The 16,803-nt window shown below is 53.3% G+C and overlaps 6 protein-coding genes across 6 annotated transcripts; 2 read left to right on the top strand and 4 right to left on the bottom strand.

The window, feature by feature from the left end:
- Positions 1 to 191: 191 nt before the first annotated feature.
- On the bottom strand, positions 192 to 3,038 carry N7459_009071 (putative PHD finger and SET domain protein; the record flags this gene model as incomplete). The annotated part of the gene is made up of 1 exon (XM_056948239.1): positions 192 to 3,038. One exon carries the CDS (start codon positions 3,036 to 3,038, stop codon positions 192 to 194), a length of 2,847 nt encoding a protein of 948 aa, XP_056795464.1.
- A 2,870-nt stretch (positions 3,039 to 5,908) lies between these two features.
- Positions 5,909 to 7,474, bottom strand: N7459_009070 (putative proline permease; the record flags this gene model as incomplete). The annotated part of the gene is made up of 1 exon (XM_056948238.1): positions 5,909 to 7,474. One exon carries the CDS (start codon positions 7,472 to 7,474, stop codon positions 5,909 to 5,911), a length of 1,566 nt encoding a protein of 521 aa, XP_056795463.1.
- A 287-nt stretch (positions 7,475 to 7,761) lies between these two features.
- On the bottom strand, positions 7,762 to 9,035 carry N7459_009069 (putative nuclear pore protein (SEH1); the record flags this gene model as incomplete). The annotated part of the gene is made up of 3 exons (XM_056948237.1): positions 7,762 to 7,868; positions 7,921 to 8,761; positions 8,826 to 9,035. 3 exons carry the CDS (start codon positions 9,033 to 9,035, stop codon positions 7,762 to 7,764), a joined length of 1,158 nt encoding a protein of 385 aa, XP_056795462.1.
- Positions 9,036 to 9,380: 345 nt separating this feature from the next.
- Positions 9,381 to 10,906, top strand: N7459_009068 (UDP-N-acetylglucosamine--dolichyl-phosphate N-acetylglucosaminephosphotransferase; the record flags this gene model as incomplete). The annotated part of the gene is made up of 3 exons (XM_056948236.1): positions 9,381 to 9,619; positions 9,688 to 9,868; positions 9,926 to 10,906. 3 exons carry the CDS (start codon positions 9,381 to 9,383, stop codon positions 10,904 to 10,906), a joined length of 1,401 nt encoding a protein of 466 aa, XP_056795461.1.
- A 516-nt stretch (positions 10,907 to 11,422) lies between these two features.
- Positions 11,423 to 13,001, bottom strand: N7459_009067 (DUF895 domain membrane protein; the record flags this gene model as incomplete). The annotated part of the gene is made up of 4 exons (XM_056948235.1): positions 11,423 to 11,602; positions 11,662 to 11,758; positions 11,818 to 12,859; positions 12,914 to 13,001. 4 exons carry the CDS (start codon positions 12,999 to 13,001, stop codon positions 11,423 to 11,425), a joined length of 1,407 nt encoding a protein of 468 aa, XP_056795460.1.
- Positions 13,002 to 14,639: 1,638 nt separating this feature from the next.
- N7459_009066 (zinc-binding alcohol dehydrogenase family protein) lies at positions 14,640 to 16,120 on the top strand (the record flags this gene model as incomplete). The annotated part of the gene is made up of 4 exons (XM_056948234.1): positions 14,640 to 14,912; positions 14,978 to 15,018; positions 15,087 to 15,532; positions 15,591 to 16,120. 4 exons carry the CDS (start codon positions 14,640 to 14,642, stop codon positions 16,118 to 16,120), a joined length of 1,290 nt encoding a protein of 429 aa, XP_056795459.1.
- Positions 16,121 to 16,803: the final 683 nt, after the last annotated feature.

The following is a 16,803-nucleotide window of genomic DNA, read 5'->3' as shown; positions in this document are numbered from 1 at the left end:
ATACTCCGTTCGGAAAAAGAAAACAAAATTCGTCACCCAAGCACGTAGTCCCAAACGCCTTTACCGCCCTGATAAGGGTCAAGTCAAGTCACACAAGAAAAGATTTTGCAGTCGTAAGAAACGTCATTCCGGAGGAGGCAGGTCCATCAACCACACTTCGCCATTACTATCACGCAGAGAGGTAAAACAGGTCACGAAGAGATGGAAGGGATATGCGGTTGCGACGACTCGGCGGCGTCTTTCATCGGGACATCGCGGGAGCCCAAGGATTCCGTTTTGCCATCGGGTGATGTCCTGTGAGATTGCGCACCGTCTGCATTGACTGCCGAGCCCGACCCTGGAGTCAAAGGGGATTTTTGTGCGGAAGGTATGGCAGTTGCCTGCGCCTGGGTCTTTTCTGAAGTTGGAGTGGTTGCCAAGGTGCCCCTCCGACTCAAATAATCACCAAGACTCAACTTCTTTTTCGCAGGTGTTGACGTCGGAATACTGGTCACGGGCGTGGACACCGAGGCATGTGGTGAGGTTGTGTCGAGGGTGGTTGGGGATACAAGACTTGTGCTGGATGCAGATCCAGGACTGATGGCAGAAGCAATGGCGGGAATGCTGGGGGGCGGAGGCATGGAAACGCGAAGATTGGCGTGGTCTGCGAGACTGCTGGGAAGTCGTGTATTATGAGCAGCAGTCGACGGCCAAGGTGGTGGGATAGGCGGTTTGCTCAAGTCCTGGTCGGTGTGAACCACATCCGACTCGGCATTCCAAGACACATCTCGCATGTCCACATCTGCAGAGCTGAGTGTCGCTGAGGGGGGCCGCGAAGAGTCCGCATCCGCCATGGCAGTGTCTGATCTGTCCAGTCCGTGGGCTGAAGATCGGACCGAAGGAGATGAGGGAGCCACACTATCAGAACCCGCCGAGGATAGCTGTTGGCGGACAAGGTCCTCAGACCGTAACCGATCCATACTGAACCGCTTCAACAGCCTAACAGTCATCGGAACAAAGCTGGAGCGACGTCGCAAGGACGATTGTGGCATCGAGGGCTCGTCTGACTCATCTACATTTGCCTGGACAGCGACATCCACGTACGTGGGACGACCGAGAGGAGAGCGAGGAAGGGGGGTGTTGGATCCGGATGTTTTCCGAGGCGAGCCACGCCGACCAGTGGGCAAAGATCCTGGTGACAGGGCGGTGGTCGGTGACCGGGAATGATTGGCAGTAGTGTCAACGCGCAGTGACTTGGGAAGTCTTCGCTGGGGCTCGAGGTGTGCAGTTTGCGTTGAGGTCGCAACCGCAACTGGGGATTGTCCAGACGGTCCGCTGAGCCGCTTCTTGTTTTTCTTGTTTGTGTTTTTTTGGTCGTGTTCTAGCTGTTGGAATTGTTTCTCGGCATCAGCAATCTTGCGTCGTTCACGGCTGGACAGCTCAGTGCTTGCAAGACCCTGCTGGGAAACAGTGGGGCTAAGATCGCGGCTATGCCGCTGTCCACGCGCGGAGCCAGACGTGGAGCGACTGTCAGCAGCTCCATCGTCCTCATCCGGGTGCTTGGTGATCTCGCTTCCCGCACGACTGATGGAGGTGCGACCTGTGTCCATGGGCGACGCGTTGGACTTGGTCTTCGCCTTCTTACGCTTGCCATTGACCTGCTTGGAGCCAGGATCAAACAGCTTGGGGTGTCGCCGACGGTCCAAATTGGCCAATAGACAGCTCTGCGGATGTTCACACGCACATCCACCGAAGTTGGCAAGAGTGTTGCTGATACAACTGGCAGCGGCCTCGGTGGCACTGTCACCCGACTCCTGTTTGACCAAACCGTTAGATGACTCAGACAGTTGGGCATCGAGATACCACATGATGGTAATCTCTGCGTTGGCCGGTATATCCTCCTTGGCAACGAAGCAGAAATGATACTCGACATCATTGGTGATGAATATTTTCATGGTCACGTTGGGACGACATGATCGACGTGTATAACGAAGGACACTCCCCTCATGGCGACTATCGATATATAGGGGAAGGTGAGAGCTGAAGAAAACGAAGGGCTCTGGGTGGCGAAGTTCGGCCCACCGGTTGCTTGGATCCAAGCAATAGTCGTCAAAATTGCCAACCTTGCCCGTGATCTCTCCCACAATCTCGTCTTTGCGCACGAAATCTTGGGTCTTCAAGATCTTCCAGGTAGGAGTTCTGTCCCCAATCTCGATATTTGTATCCGTGATCGTGTCCGTGGCTAAAGCGGGCCAACGAGAACGATCAAGGGCGGTATCCGACCGGTTGAACGTATCCTCAGCCCGGCGTCCGTTGGTGACGCGTGCCAGGGCCTCCGGGTCCTTGACCCACGAGGCCGTGTCTCCAACAAGACTCACATTGACGAAGAGATTGCTATCCATGTCGACATGATTCTCATCTCGGTCATAAAGGTGTAGAAATTCGTTCGAGAACAAGGGAATGGGGGGGCCGGCAGGCTTCGTAGGACTGGTGGCAACGGAGGTGGACGAACGTCGCTTACGGGATTCCGAGGGGAGAGCCGGGGCACCTGGAGGGGCGCTGATAGATGCAGAAGAGCGGTGGGACGTCTTGGTCTTCTTTGCGGGCGGCTGATCACGAGCACTCGACTCGCTGCGCTGATGACCAAATCCATTCACGTCGCCCTCCTTGATCTTTTTCTTTTGAGACTTGGAACCGGTCCGCTTCTTCCGGTCACCGTCCTCGCTCTGTTCTCTAATCCGCCGTTGCCGCTGACGATCGGTCGCACGTCGACTGTCCAACAGCCGCGGCTCGCAGTCGACGCAGTTGTGCACATCTGGAACCCTCTTGTCAGGATAGTAGCAGATGATGTGCTGCCAGGTCTCGCAGCCTTCGCAGAATACCGTGCTGCCATCATCTTCATCAAACGAACAAATGCATTTGATGGTGTACGGTTCTTCTTCGTCCGCTGCGACCGAGTCAGATACGGCACCGTTGGCGGTGGGAGAACCCAGAGGGGCGGGGACCGGATACGGATCCGTGGTGGCGTGCGTGATGGCGAGGGAGGAGGTATCTGTCATAGTCCGACAGATTACCCCCTCTCAGGTCACAACAAAATAGGATGTTTAGGGAACGATGGCGTGTCCGATCCGTCACTATTCAACAAGCATGTCCACGGCCCTGGGGTGGACGGGAATCTGCAAGTCCCTCCTTGTCGATGCCAGACGCGTTCAAACGGCGAGAAGGCTGGACAGCGACGACGAGTGTTACTAGCGCAGTGAACAGCACGCTATCTCAGGAACGACCCGAGAGATGTTTCCCCCGTAGAAATGAGCCTATTCTGATGATTTCAGGGCGGAATAGGATGGCTGAGGGTAGATGGAAAATCCTGGCCGAATGCGATTGACCCGTGTCCTGAAGGGTGGAGAGGCGAGAAAACGAGGGTTCGACTCGAGAGGGGAAGGACTCGGTAATGTGGATCGAGGCGATTCGAGATTCGGTAGTCGGCCGCTCGCGATTTGCGTCGGATGGCTGGCTGAGGTGGTTAGGAGGAGGGCGAGGGTGAAGGTGAGGACGAAAAGGGTGAAGACGACGGGATCGCGTGGAGGAGGAAGAACAGAGGGGTGGAGACGTCAGGGTGAGAGAAGGAATGGAGGATCCAGAGACAAATGAAATGGGGAAGATCCGAGAAGGCACAGCAACGCGCAGTGGGAAAAGGAGAGAAAAAGAGGGTGATTCGAGCAGTTGAAGGAGGAGAGAGGCTACGGGGGCCTAAGGCAGCGAATGGGCCCCGAACCAGGAGTGGGCAAAAGGGGAATAGCGCGTAGGAGGCATTGGGACTCGACCCGAAAACGATTTCGCTGGGCAAAACCTGCTGGGAGGGGGAAGGGAAAGGGGAGGGGATTAGTCAGTGCTCATTGGTCCAGGGCTCCTTCTCGAGCGGTCCGAATGGCCGCGACAGCGAGACAGCAATAGCGCAGCAGAGGCCTCCAGAGAACTGCAGGGACCAGAGAGGCACCGGACTCGCTGTGCAGCCAGCGGTGCTTGCGAGGGAAACCGCGAAGAGGGGGGAGGAGTACGGTAACCATGACGGTACCGGTAATGGGGGGATGCGGGTGTATGGTAACCACACTAGGCTGGATCCAGACTAGCATCGGGGGCACCTAATCCGGTGGGGAGCCCACAGTCACGGGAATGCCACCAGAGAAGGCTTGAAGGGCCCTTTGGAAGAGACAGTGAGCTTCTGGCGGGTTAGTCGATCGCCATGGATCGGAATTCAAGTGACGCCCGCAAATCATCATGGGTCAAGGGTTGTAACATGCTGGGCTCCGGCCAAAGCACATCCCGGAAATCGATTCCATGCACGCGGAGAGTGACTGGGTGGCCATTTGATGAGGCTGCGACTCCAATCATGGGCGCGATCATTGAATGTTCCGATGGATGGAACCAGGAGAGCAGGTAAAGGATGATCATCCCGTATCTTCGAAGTTAGTGTGACAGTTGGAGAGGAACAAAGAAATGGGGAGAAGCATTCCCGGGGTTTCAAAGAAACCACCCGGCCAAGTAAGGGGAGACGAGGGAAGGTGAGAAGGGAGATGCCGGAAGAACGGGTGGGTAGAAGGCATGAAAGGGAGAGAAGCAGAAACGACTTCAGGAAGACTCAGCCAGGGAGAAGGTTCCAGGAGCGGAGCGCGAATTTGGACAGAGTACATGTACTGCAGAACGTGGATATGGAGATGTGCCATGGGAGTGGGAAAGAGGGAGATCGGCCGGGTGACGGAAGAGTGGAAATGGGGCAGGGGAGGAGCGTGGCGCAGACCTGATGCGCCGCCAGAGGGGGGCCAGTTATCTGGTCAGGGTCTGAGAAGAAGAAAAAGAAAGCATCACTAAGTTACTGGCCGACCAGGGCAACAGTGTGCAGTCCCCGGGTAGCAGAGGTGGATTGTGCCCAAAGTGAAGAAGCCCAAGGAGAGAAGATGGTGTGGCCGCCGGCGTGGGTAAAAGGGGGCGCGCCAGGCTTCCGATATTATTATTCCAACCCGGTGATTTGGCAGCCCTTTTCGCCACTATAGAGGTCGGAACGGAGGTGCGCAAGGAACAGGGCTAATCAAATCCAACCGTTAGTCGATCACAAGGCGTCAAGGTAATATTGAAATTTACTGTATGGCCCACCCGTTCATGGCCTGGGGTATCTCTTCCCCAAGACGCATCCGGTTATGTCGGGACAGAGATGAGTTGCTCAGCATCATGTCGATTTCTGCTAGATGATCCCACTCGAGAAGTGGTCTTCGGGGTCTGCTCCAGCTCGTGGTCTGGCGACCGATATTCACTCGGCATGGCGACGGACCAGGCGTAGCTAGTGACGTGGGGGTCGCCGCCCAAGGCCGTGATACATGCTATAGCACAAGCCTCTGAGAGCAACACAGCTGTCTGGGTCAAGAACTGGAGTACTAAGCGAATAAAAGAGGGAGTGACATGGGCAGCAGCTCAAAGCACGGTGTAGAGTAAAAGACCGTGGGGAGGAGAAAAGGTGTAGGAAACCAGATTGAGCCGATGAATACCATACTCCACAATGATTGGGCCAGCGGAACATCCAGCGCAGTGGGGAGTAGTACGTACTAAGCCAAGATCTTTGAAGGAAACAAGAAAATATACCAGGACGAAGCAAGGCGAGAGGAGAGAGTGGGACAAGAGTGAATGAAGCTCGCAGATTCAAGAAAACCGGGAGAACCTCGAGTCACACGTGGACGCCTTAGGCCGCACGGGAAGTTACAAGGTAAAAATCAAATGATCATCGCTTGAATACTAAGAATAAGGAAGAAGCTCGATAAATACAAGAACGGCAGTCCGGGAAGGTGCCCGTGAATGAATATACTACTGAGCCCGAACTCCGCTTTACAGTCTCCCATTTGATCTCCACACTGAACACCAGACGCAGCGCACAAAGAATTCAAGACTCCCGGGCCATGATCCAGACCTGTTCCAGCTCAATAGGCGAAGGTGGGTCGGTTCCTTGACTCGGTTGTACCCAACCTGGATGATACCTGATCGCTGGATCGCGGCATGTCTCTTTGAGACTACCTTCCCCTCTATGCGACTGACGAGGCCCACTGTTGCGCAGCCGATGCACAAGATACGTGACCAGGAATAAGGGAATACTGATGTAGGCGAAAAAGATCCTGGCAGCTCTCGGCCCGGTCTGGTTACCGGGCACTGCCGAACTCAGACCATTGGCAAGCAGCAAAACCACACTGAGAACGAAGCCCAGATATGCACCTAAGGGCTGTATCTTGAAGCTACCGGAGTTGTCCGCATGGTTTAACTTCAGTTGTTGGCGAAAGCGGCGGAGAACGACACACGAAATCAGCCAGGAAAGGTAACCTGAGCTGTTGACAAAAAGAATGAAGTAATTCGTCACGACCGAGCTCGACGTGCCCACGGAGAGGAATGCAAGCAACGCAAAGGTGGCGGTAGCAGTGACAGCTACCCACGGGACACCCCATGTGTTCCGATTTTTCAATATCCGAGGAGCATGGCCGACTTCCGCCATTGCACACAGCACACGCGAGGCGAGGTACAGAAAGGACCGACCCGATGCCACTGAGGAGATGAAAATTGCGATGGTCGCCGTGACTGGCAAGATGCGAATCTTTGCCGTGTTAATACCGACGACGAAGGGTGATAGACCGGAACCGGCTCCATTGTTCGTCAGTAAGGGTTCATTATATGGAGCCATCACACCCATGGCCACGGAGCTCAGAATGTAAGGGAAGGCGGTCGTGCCAACGTCGGCAAAAACGTTGTTTGGAATTTTTGAGTTCCCCGTTGGCTCTATATTGTCGGTCGTTTCGGTCTGGTCGGCTGTTTCGGAAAGTTCAGCGCGGTGTACGATCAACTCAGGCGCAAAGGTGAAAGCGATCGAGCTGTGTAAGAGACACTGCAACAAGCCCCAGAACCTTCCCAGTGACCCACGAGTCAAGTACTCATGCATGGCACCGGGACTTTTCCAGTATTGAAACCCCCAATGATCATGTCCGGTGGCCCCTCCCATACCAATAGATAGAGACAAGACAAGGAGACAGACGAGTGTGCCAATCTTGACCCTCGTGAAGATTACCTCCGAGCTCTTGAAAAGCTTCTCAGGAAGATAGTTGAAACCAACGATGATGGACGTGATTATCACCAGTCGAATTCCAATTGCAGAACCCGGATTCCATAACCCAAGGTTGACCATTGCGGTGGAGATCTCATAGGGAACGAACATCGCCATGGCGTACCAACGAAGACAAGCAGCAGCGAAGCCCATGCTGGTTGTCATATATCGGAAACCGTTTGTGACCATGGTACCGTGTCGTGAGGGTGTGTAGGCAGCCACTTCGGCGATGGTCGTGGCCATGAAGTAGGTCAGGAGCGATAAGAATAGGTACGAAATAAGCAGCGAGGCCGGGCCGCCGATGGCCAGAGCCTGGCCGGCGCCAATGAACACGCCGGTTCCAAGGGTCGGGCCCACGGCCATGGTGAATAGCTAATAATGATAAATTCAGCCAGAGGGAACGAGAGGGAGTGCAAGCTGTCGATTCTCAAAGGATAACCCATCGTGTAGGTATGGCGGTGTCCGAATAGCGGGTGCATTGGTGACATGGAGTCGCTCCTGCCTGCATCGACTATCAGGACTTTCATTCCAAACTTTACCTATTGTCTAGAGGTAACCACGGCACGATTTAGAGGAAAAGAACAATGCATACGTGGAACTAAGGACCGGGTATCATTGGAGTTAATCGGAATTCAGATGTCGCACATATCTCACTGGGAAGCCATGTCGGTCTCAGCATACTCGAGCCATTCTCCCGACAACGACTTCTTCCAGAATCGAACAGCACCGTCGTCTCCGGAGGATATAAGAGAATCACCTGGAGAAAAAGTGAGAAGCGGAGAACAGGGCTGGAGAGGAATTACACTGACCAGCAAAGGAGAATTCCACTTGCCAGACATCCAGGTGTTTGCTGTCAATACATGCCACCTGCTTGAATGAGTGGCGGAACAGAGAATCCGCACTCGCCTGGCGGTTGGACACTGAGGCTGGTGCCCGATTTGCTAGAGCATTCCCGATTCCAGACTGTGAGGTTGCTCGCGCTGATGACGACTGTTGCTGACGTCGTTCGGTCTTGCGGGAATTGGGCGTTTGGGATCCTTGGTCGGTGGCTGTGGTGTAGACCTCGAAAATCCGAACGAGTCCATCCTTTCCCCCGCTTGCAATGAGATCATAGCCTCGAACCGAGCCATTAGCCCAAGAAATATCCCTTACAAGACCGCCATGTCCATTTAATTCAATGGCAAGGTAGAAACGCCGATTGGCATCGGTGCGATAGACCTTGACGGAGTCCATGGCCGCCACAACTAGTGACAAGCTCTTTCGGTCCGATTCCGGAAGGAGTGTATGTGTTATGTCGGTGGAATCATGATGAAACTGGACCTTGAAGCTGGTTTCTTCGCCGCGTTCGGGCGCAGTGCATACTCGAAACTGGTCGAGCGTTTGCCAGTCCGCCAGGCTGTCTGGACTAACGGGTTCCATGATCATAAGGTATCCGTCTCGTGTGATAACCGCAAGCCATGACTCCAGGTCGATATTACGAAAATCCAGCGACACGAACGGGTGGCGCTGAGGCGCCGTCATGCGGAAGATAGACCTGAACCGCCGGCCCGAATTGGGTGGCTGCGTTACATCTTCCTGCCAGATTTTCAACTTCATGTCCTCACCCACGCTACCGAGATGTTGACCCGTGAATGGTCCATTCCATACTGCCTGGGAGGGGTGATTTAGTGTATGTTCACACGCGACCAGAGCTGCTACGGGTTGCAGGTCTTACATCGCGAATCTCAGCGTCGTGGGCGCGCCAGGTGTCTGTCAGCTGCCATTGACCATCCTTCAGATCCCACACCTTCATGCGATGGTCGGATGAGGCCGTGACAATCCTGTTTCCGTAAAAGTTGAACTTGGTGACCGATACCAGGTCCCGGTGGCCAGCGTCGAAGTCCGCGAACCCACCAGCCATGACCGGGCGCTCCACTGGCCCCATTGAGACGAGATCGTTGCCTCGACTAGCTGAGGCCACGATATTCCAATAATGAGCCAATGACACGTTTCACTCACACGTATGCATGCTGTGACATGAAACAGAAGTGTCTCAGCGTCCCTGCGCGCGGGTTTCCCTTCTCGGCCGCGATCGTCACGGGATATCTCCATACCGCCTGCGCGAGCGGTCAGTTATGAGCGGCAGTTTCGATAAGCTTATCGCGTTGTGTTCGGCATGAAGCCACATTGCGTAAGCTCGTGCTCCAACAGAAAGTTGTTCCCTTCTGTCTTGACTGTTCTTCTCTAAAGTCAAAGTTCCAGACCCTGGCGCCGGCGCCAATTGCCCGCAATGCACTCCCCAAACACCCTTTCCCGGGCGGAGACATGGCGCCTGCTGCTCCTTGTGGGGGCTGGTTTCAGTATCCTAGTGAACACTTTCCAAGGCGATGGCGCGCCGTTGATCGCGTCGTTCGGCATGGCTGGCATTGCATTTGCAGTCGCCTTCAGCATGATACGGTGGCTTGGACCGGTCTTCATCAAGGCGGGGTTGAAAGGGAAAGATATGGCAAAGCCGAGAAAGCCTGAAATGTAAGTATACCCAACAACGCCGACCCACCGGCTGCATAGGTTGATTGGAAGCTAATGCTTGAAGTTAGACCAGAAACCATGGGAGCTGTTTGCGCAGTAGTGTATTTGATATCTCTCATCGTCTTCATTCCTTTCGCATTTTACAAGGACATTGTGGCCGCGACATCAGGCGGGGGAAACCGTGACGTGGTCATTGAAGACCAGCACATTGAAACCGGTCGTTACCTGCATAGATTCCCCCACGGCAAGGTTGGTATCTTAAATTATCAATACATGTCAGCAGAGAGCTAAAACCACCTTGAACAGCTCGCATCATACCTGTCAGGTCTTCTGTCCCTACAGTCTATTGTCATCCTGGGCATTGGAGATGATTTGCTCGACATTCGCTGGAGACACAAGGTCCTGATTCCTGCATTCGCCTCTATCCCGATGCTCATTGTGTATTTTGTCGACTTTGGCGTCACACATGTCGTCGTGCCGGTTCCGCTGCAACGGTACCTAGGGGATTTCATTGATCTCGGGTGGCTGTACTACATGTACATGGCAGCCGTGGCGATTTTCTGCCCCAATGCCATTAACATGCTGGCCGGGATTAATGGCATCGAAGTTGCCCAGTCTCTCGTGATTGCGGTTTTGCTGCTCTTCAATGATGCGATGTACCTGGCGCCTATCACGCCATACCCGCACCCGGCTACCGATTCCCATTTGTTCTCGATCTACTTCCTCGTCCCATTTGTTGGCGTTTCAGCAGCACTTTTGTGCCACAATTGGTACCCCTCCAAGGTCTTCGTCGGTGATACCTACTGTTACTTTGCAGGCATGGTGTTTGCGGTTGTTGGCATCCTAGGACATTTCAGCAAGACTCTCTTGCTACTGTTCGTTCCGCAGATCTTCAACTTCCTTTACTCCATACCCCAATTATTCCACATTATTCCTTGTCCTCGTCACCGGCTACCAAAATACAACGCTTCGACTGGACTATTGGATGCGTCTGTCACCGAGTGGACTGTTCCTCCGTCTCCATTAATCGCCACTGCACTCGACCTTCTACACAAATTACGACTGATTCGCATTGCCAGAAATGAGAAGGGGCAGATCATCGAGTCTTCGAACTTGACGATTCTCAACCTCTGGCTCGTGTGGATGGGACCGATGAGAGAAGACCAGCTTGCGCGGCATCTGGTCGCAGTTCAAATTTTCTGTGGAATCATGGGTCTGTTTGTGCGACACCGTCTAGCTTTGTTGGTGTTCAACCGGGATAATCGGACTTTCGAGTCCATGGCTTAGCGCCCAGATGCGGATGAAAACTTGGATTCAAGGTGGCAATCTTGATCTCAAGGTCTGCCCACCACATGTATATATTTTAGCTTGTTTCCACAATTACTCTTTTCCACACTCCACCAAGCCTCATAGCCATTGCCAGTCACGGATGGGCTTGCTTATATGGCTATTGGCCTGGATAGACACTCCAGAGAATAACCTCTGGCGCAAGATGACATCCACTTTCTCTATCAGCTTATGAAGGTACGGGACAAGCTTCGAGCTGTGATGATATACTGGCTGCAATTGTCCGATACTCAGCTGGGTTGGCAAGTTTCATGAAGTCCGGTCTATTCAAAAAGTTCCATTTTCCGAACTGCCCATCTTACTCTAACATATGTATGGCCTGAGAGTCGTCGCGGATCATCTCCTGGAATAAGATTCTACTTCGTAGCTCTGTACAGACACTGAACATCTACTTCAAAATATAGTTCCCCCACGACACATTCCAAATCTTATCCATAAATGTCTTGATATGGTCCGCTATTCATTGTCGGACCCGTCGCGTAAGGCACGCGCTTCTCTTTCGATCTTCTTATCTCCAAACAAAGTGCCGACTTCTCTGACAATGAGCCACGCAGGGAGGATGGCGATACTCCATAGACCAAAGTTCAGGTAAATATCTCCGACCGAGGCCATGATGGACACGCTGCTCAGGCCATACTATAAATGGGTCAGACTGTGAAGACCAATCAATCGAACAAGATTGGAGGCGCACTTACGCTGACCGTTTGAGCAGCAGACTCGGTTCCACGCAGGAGACCAGCAATGCGTACGACTTCCTCATCGTCATCCGCCAAATTGCCGACCAAGAAGAACCTGTTTCCCGGTCAGTGCGTGAACAACGTAAGTAACGTCCTCCCCCCACTATGACTCACATGTACATGTAGTTCAGCTGAAAGCCTGCGACCCAGAATAGGAACAAGGCGAAGGCTTTCCCAAAGCCGGGGTCATTCCAGTCATAGACGGGATTCGTCTTATGGAACTCGGTTGTCACCACTGTCGCCCAGACCCAGCACAGCCCTTGCCAGCCAACCACAAAGAAGAATGCATACCGGGTTCGCGTCTTCAGCGATATGGATTTGCTATCCAGAAATGCACCCAGAATATTGCCCGCAATCAAAGCCACAACGCCGGAGAGGAATGACCCAAGAGCTCTGCCACGCACAGACAGCCACAAATCCTCGTACGAGAACATCACAGCCTCGGTATAGACCGCTTGACAGATGAAGGGGACGATCAGCAGAAACTTCCGGCTGATGAAAAGCTTTGACATGCTCTTGATCTCGTACCCAACGGTATTGCCCACTTGGAGCTTAACGGGGATACCGTCTTTCCGTTGCACTTTGGATGGCGAACTCAGCAGCAACCCAGCAAACGGACCCAGAGCCTGCAGCGCAATGAAAATGAGATACACGGTGTACGACACGCTTCCCGCACTGGAGCGATTGGCATTGAGTCCAAGGTTGATTGCGCCGCCGAGAATCTGTCCTCCGACACGAAAGCTGAGCCAGAAGCCCAGAAAGCGGCCCTGGTTGTAGGGCTCCGGATACGCAAGGGCAATAGCTGCCTCGGCCATCCAGAAGATCCCAGCGGAGATGCCACACAAGGCAGCTCCGAGGATGACCAGCCATTCGTCTCCGAAGCGATTATTCGTGTATAACCCGGCGGCGTAGGGCGCGTATCCCATCGTGCCAACAATCAAGGTCCATTTGATGCCGATGAAGCGAACCACAACGCTGCCGAGGAAGCAGGACACGACCATAAGCCCGAAGGTCAGGGCATTTGCAGCATTCACCAGGTATGGCTTCTCCTCGCCTCCGCCGCCCAAGGAGTTCATCGCTCCCCAGATGCCCGGGGCTAGGAGGTTGCACAGTCCGAGGATGAGAGCGTTGTAGAACGTCGACCGATACCATTTTACTATACAATCAATTCAGTAAGCTTTGCGATCTCATCGCGACCCTTTCGTCTTACCTGGATGATGCCCGACAACCGGCTCATTAAAGGACTCGCTGTTCACCTCGGCGTCCTTTGGCGGAGCGCCCTTCTCCGAGCTTGTCATGATGGTAATAGTCTGTAAAATTGAGCTTCCCTTTCAAACGTAGTCACAGAGGTCAATCATATTTCAATCTCGGCGCCTGGGGTAGTAGATTGATATCAGAAAACCCGAGCTCCACCTTGAAACAAGGCAAGACATTTCGCGCGATGGCAACATCGGAGATGTCCCGTTTAACTATACCTTCCATTGCAGAGCCTAGCCTCAAAGACGACTTGCTATCGATGATAAGCAGATGTTGTTGTTTTTGACCAAGATTACGTGCTCGCACGCACCTCAGGCGTGCGGCACGCGTCATATTGAAGCACACTTGAGGGAGTGCAGTCTCGGCTGTCACAGGGGAAGTCACCAGTAGAAGTCTAGCATGCTAGCTTGCAGTAGCCTGTCTCACAGAATCCATCTTCTACACTTGGCACACTTGGCATCTAGAGGCTGCCAATCAGAATTGACACCTCCCGGCCGATATATACATGCCTGTCCTGCAGCACAAACATAAGAACGCATATGTATACATGAATTAATGTCTGGAAAATAAAGGTAACTCATCATTTTTAGACAAGTAGCCCTAGACGGAGAGGAAAATCAAGTCCAAAGGATAGCGAGGCAATGGCGACCAGCCCAGGTAATCGTGAATAATCTAGAGGACACTTGTGAGTGCTTATACCAAACAAATGACCGAATACTCCGTTGATTCATCATCATCTTCGATCACCTCTTCAAGGCAGCAAACAACAATTGCCTATAATTTTGCTACGTTTCCAGGTTGCTGCGCATCAGCATTTTCGTCGCTTGGGGCCACCGTAATGCAGTGACAGTCTCAAACTGAGCTGGTGAGTGACAACCTAGCATTATCAACCGGCAGAAAAATAGCGATAAACAAGCAATTTGAGAATCTTAGTTTATCTGTTGCCGATCCGCATCGTTCTTAGGCGAGCGCAGGCCATGAAGATGCATCCCCAGTCAAGCCCGTTTCAGGGTTTCGTCATCACAGCCCCGGATCACATCAGTTCTACTCGAGAAGACGCCTTCCGATTCAGCGGACCCAAGGGCAGACAATCAGTGGCGGGGAATCTAGTTCAGTTATGCGAAGAAGAGAAAGAAAGTCATATATCTTTACGACGAGATTACTGCGGTCCCAGTCTTTGGTTCTCATCCCAAATCTGCCCACATACGACGACTTCGGTGGTTAAGCGATACCCCAGTCGATGGTTCATCGGAATCACCAGGAAATCTTGATTATCTTTGATTACCATAGATTACCATTGATCTTCTATCCCCTCCCCCGGTCTTCCAACGAGAGGCCATCATCACGCCATCCAGGCCCCGCCATGCGCAATGAACTGAATCCCGACCAAGCCGTGGAGCCCCGGGATAGGCTGAATGGCGCAAATGGAAGATGATGTGCTTTCATTTAGCTTGGTTTTGCCAGACCATCCTTGGGCCAAGCGTTGGGTGGAGGCATCTCCGGGCCTGCGTATACGTGCTTTCGACTGGAGTTGATATCAATGCCCCCGCTCCCAAGTGGTGAGATTACTTTGCATTTGCGATTTCTCGCCCGAGAGATGACCCAGACTGGTAGACCTAAGTAAGATATAGACATCCTCCGGACGAGCATTCACGTTCTTTGCAAGTTTGATCTCAAGCATGGCAGTAGTAGCGCCCCGCATCATGTCGACCACCACCTGCCTTCAGCTCGATGAGCTGCCAAGCAAGTCCTCAACTTTCCATCGCTATATCTTTTCAGAAGCCATTCCCAATGCCATCGCTACGACGAAACGGGAGGAGCAGCCTTTGGCTTCCAAGTCTGTGGAAGTAAAGCAAAGCGTGTTACTCTTGAAGGGAGTCCGCGAGCAATATACACTCGTGGATAACCACAATATTCCTTCGATCCTGCACCCAGGAGAGATTCTTGTCAAGGTATGCTCCCTCGGGCCCTAATCCGATCTCAGTGACGAAATAGACTTGTTGATCACTCATCGCAGGTCCTTGCGATCGGCCTCAACCCGATCGACTGGAAAGCACCGTACGTGTTCTGATCATTTGGCCCAGGTTCATCCCGTCAACACACTAACCGACCTCTTCGCACCTTAGAGCCTTCAACTTTGGCATTCCAAGTCTGCCATGGATCAACGGGCGCGACCTGGCAGGACTTGTACTTCAAGTCCCCGATGAAACTTCACGTCTTCGCGTAGGAGACATCGTCCTAGTGCCATCGACAGATTATCGTGACATCAGAAAGGCTGCCTTCCAAGAATACGCAATCGCCACTGATTTCAATGCCGCGCGCATCCCATCGTCCACATCGATCCACGCGTCCGCGTCTTTGGGAGTCGCGTTCGTTGCGGCCGCGCTGGCGCTAGGCGTCTCCTTTGGACTGGACTTCTCTTTTCTCCCTCACTCACCCGGTCCCAACTTGGTCCGTATTATCAACCAGCTCGATAGCAAATACATCCCATCCGACATTTACGATGAATGCTTCGCCGCGTCGAACGATTCCGAGCGGCCCCAGCGGGGGGACTGGATTGCCATCTGGGGAGGTAAGATACGCGTGCTCCCAGCTTGAAAATGGGGTTCCCTGCTAACACCTCCCCCAAGCTTCCACGACCACCGGGCTGATTGCCCTGCAACTGGCCAAACTGGCTGGTCTTCGGGTGATTTGCGTTGCCGATGCTGCGCGACACGGCGCCAAGCTGATACAGTCGGGTGCGGATCTGCTGGTCGATCGCCACGACACCGAGCGCGCGGTGGAGATCATCCGTGGTGTTACAGGCGGCCAATTGCGATATGCGCTGGATATCGTCGGAAAGGAGACTGCCGCGCTTCTCCAAAAGACATTAGATCCTTCTGGTCATTCCCATCTGCTGGGTCTAACCGGCCTGCCGAAGGAGCGAGATCCTGGTATCCAATACCACACTGTTCCTATCAAGCTCTTCCATACGGCGCCGGCTGTGGGTGAGGGTCTGGTCTGTTGGCTGGAGAGTCTCTTGCAGTCTGGTACCTTGACTCTGCCCGAGATCGTTCGGGCCGAAGGTGGACTGGGAGGAATTAATGCTGCGCTGGAAACTCTTCGAAGTGGATCAGCGTCGGGGAAGAGAATCGTGGTTGATCTGGGCTCCCAGTCATGAGGTTTGCGACTTTGTTTGGGATGCGGATAATGACCATTTGGTTTCTGGCGTTTGGGTATATTTAGATCTGCTTGAACCCGCGTGATGATGAGATGCACTAGATACTGCGAGGACGACTGAATTCAATAGCCAAAAGAAAGTGTCTTTCACAATATCTCAGATGATCTGTAACCGTGGGCATCTTCGAGTGATCAATGCAGCCCAAGAGTGTCCAAGTATATCTAGGGATACAGGACGTGCATCATCCCCGGCTTCGCTCTTGATGCCCACACATATTACGCCCCGAGGCATAAATGTTGGGGCGATCGGCGACGCCAACCAACCAGAAACCGAGAACTACATGGTGACCCCGGAGTCCGGAGTCGGCGATCTACGTCATGCTTCTTTATCAATCGGTGAGGTCTCGACTTGAAAGGTGGGGAGAATCCCGACAGTCGCACATGAAGCCCATGAAGCCCATGAATCCCCCGAATAGATGATTCTGGTGAAAACATAGCTAGGATCCGTCTCATCTCAACCCATCCGTGAGTCAAGATGCGATCAGCCGTCCAGAAGCGTCACTAGCCGGGCGCATTTTTCGAGCCGATATCGGGATTCCTGCGAGTCGCCACCGCAGCCAATCAGCGGGCGAGTATTGGCCGCTGACCGACCGAAATCGGCGTTGCCCCTCGAGTACCTAGGTA

This window comes from Penicillium hispanicum (assembly GCF_028827665.1).
Source record: "Penicillium hispanicum strain IBT 35686 chromosome Unknown utg000008l_segment0_segment0, whole genome shotgun sequence".
Lineage (NCBI taxonomy): Eukaryota > Fungi > Ascomycota > Eurotiomycetes > Eurotiales > Aspergillaceae > Penicillium > Penicillium hispanicum.
The sequence above is the reverse complement of the archived record's forward strand: the minus strand, read 5'-3'. Positions and strand labels throughout refer to the sequence as shown.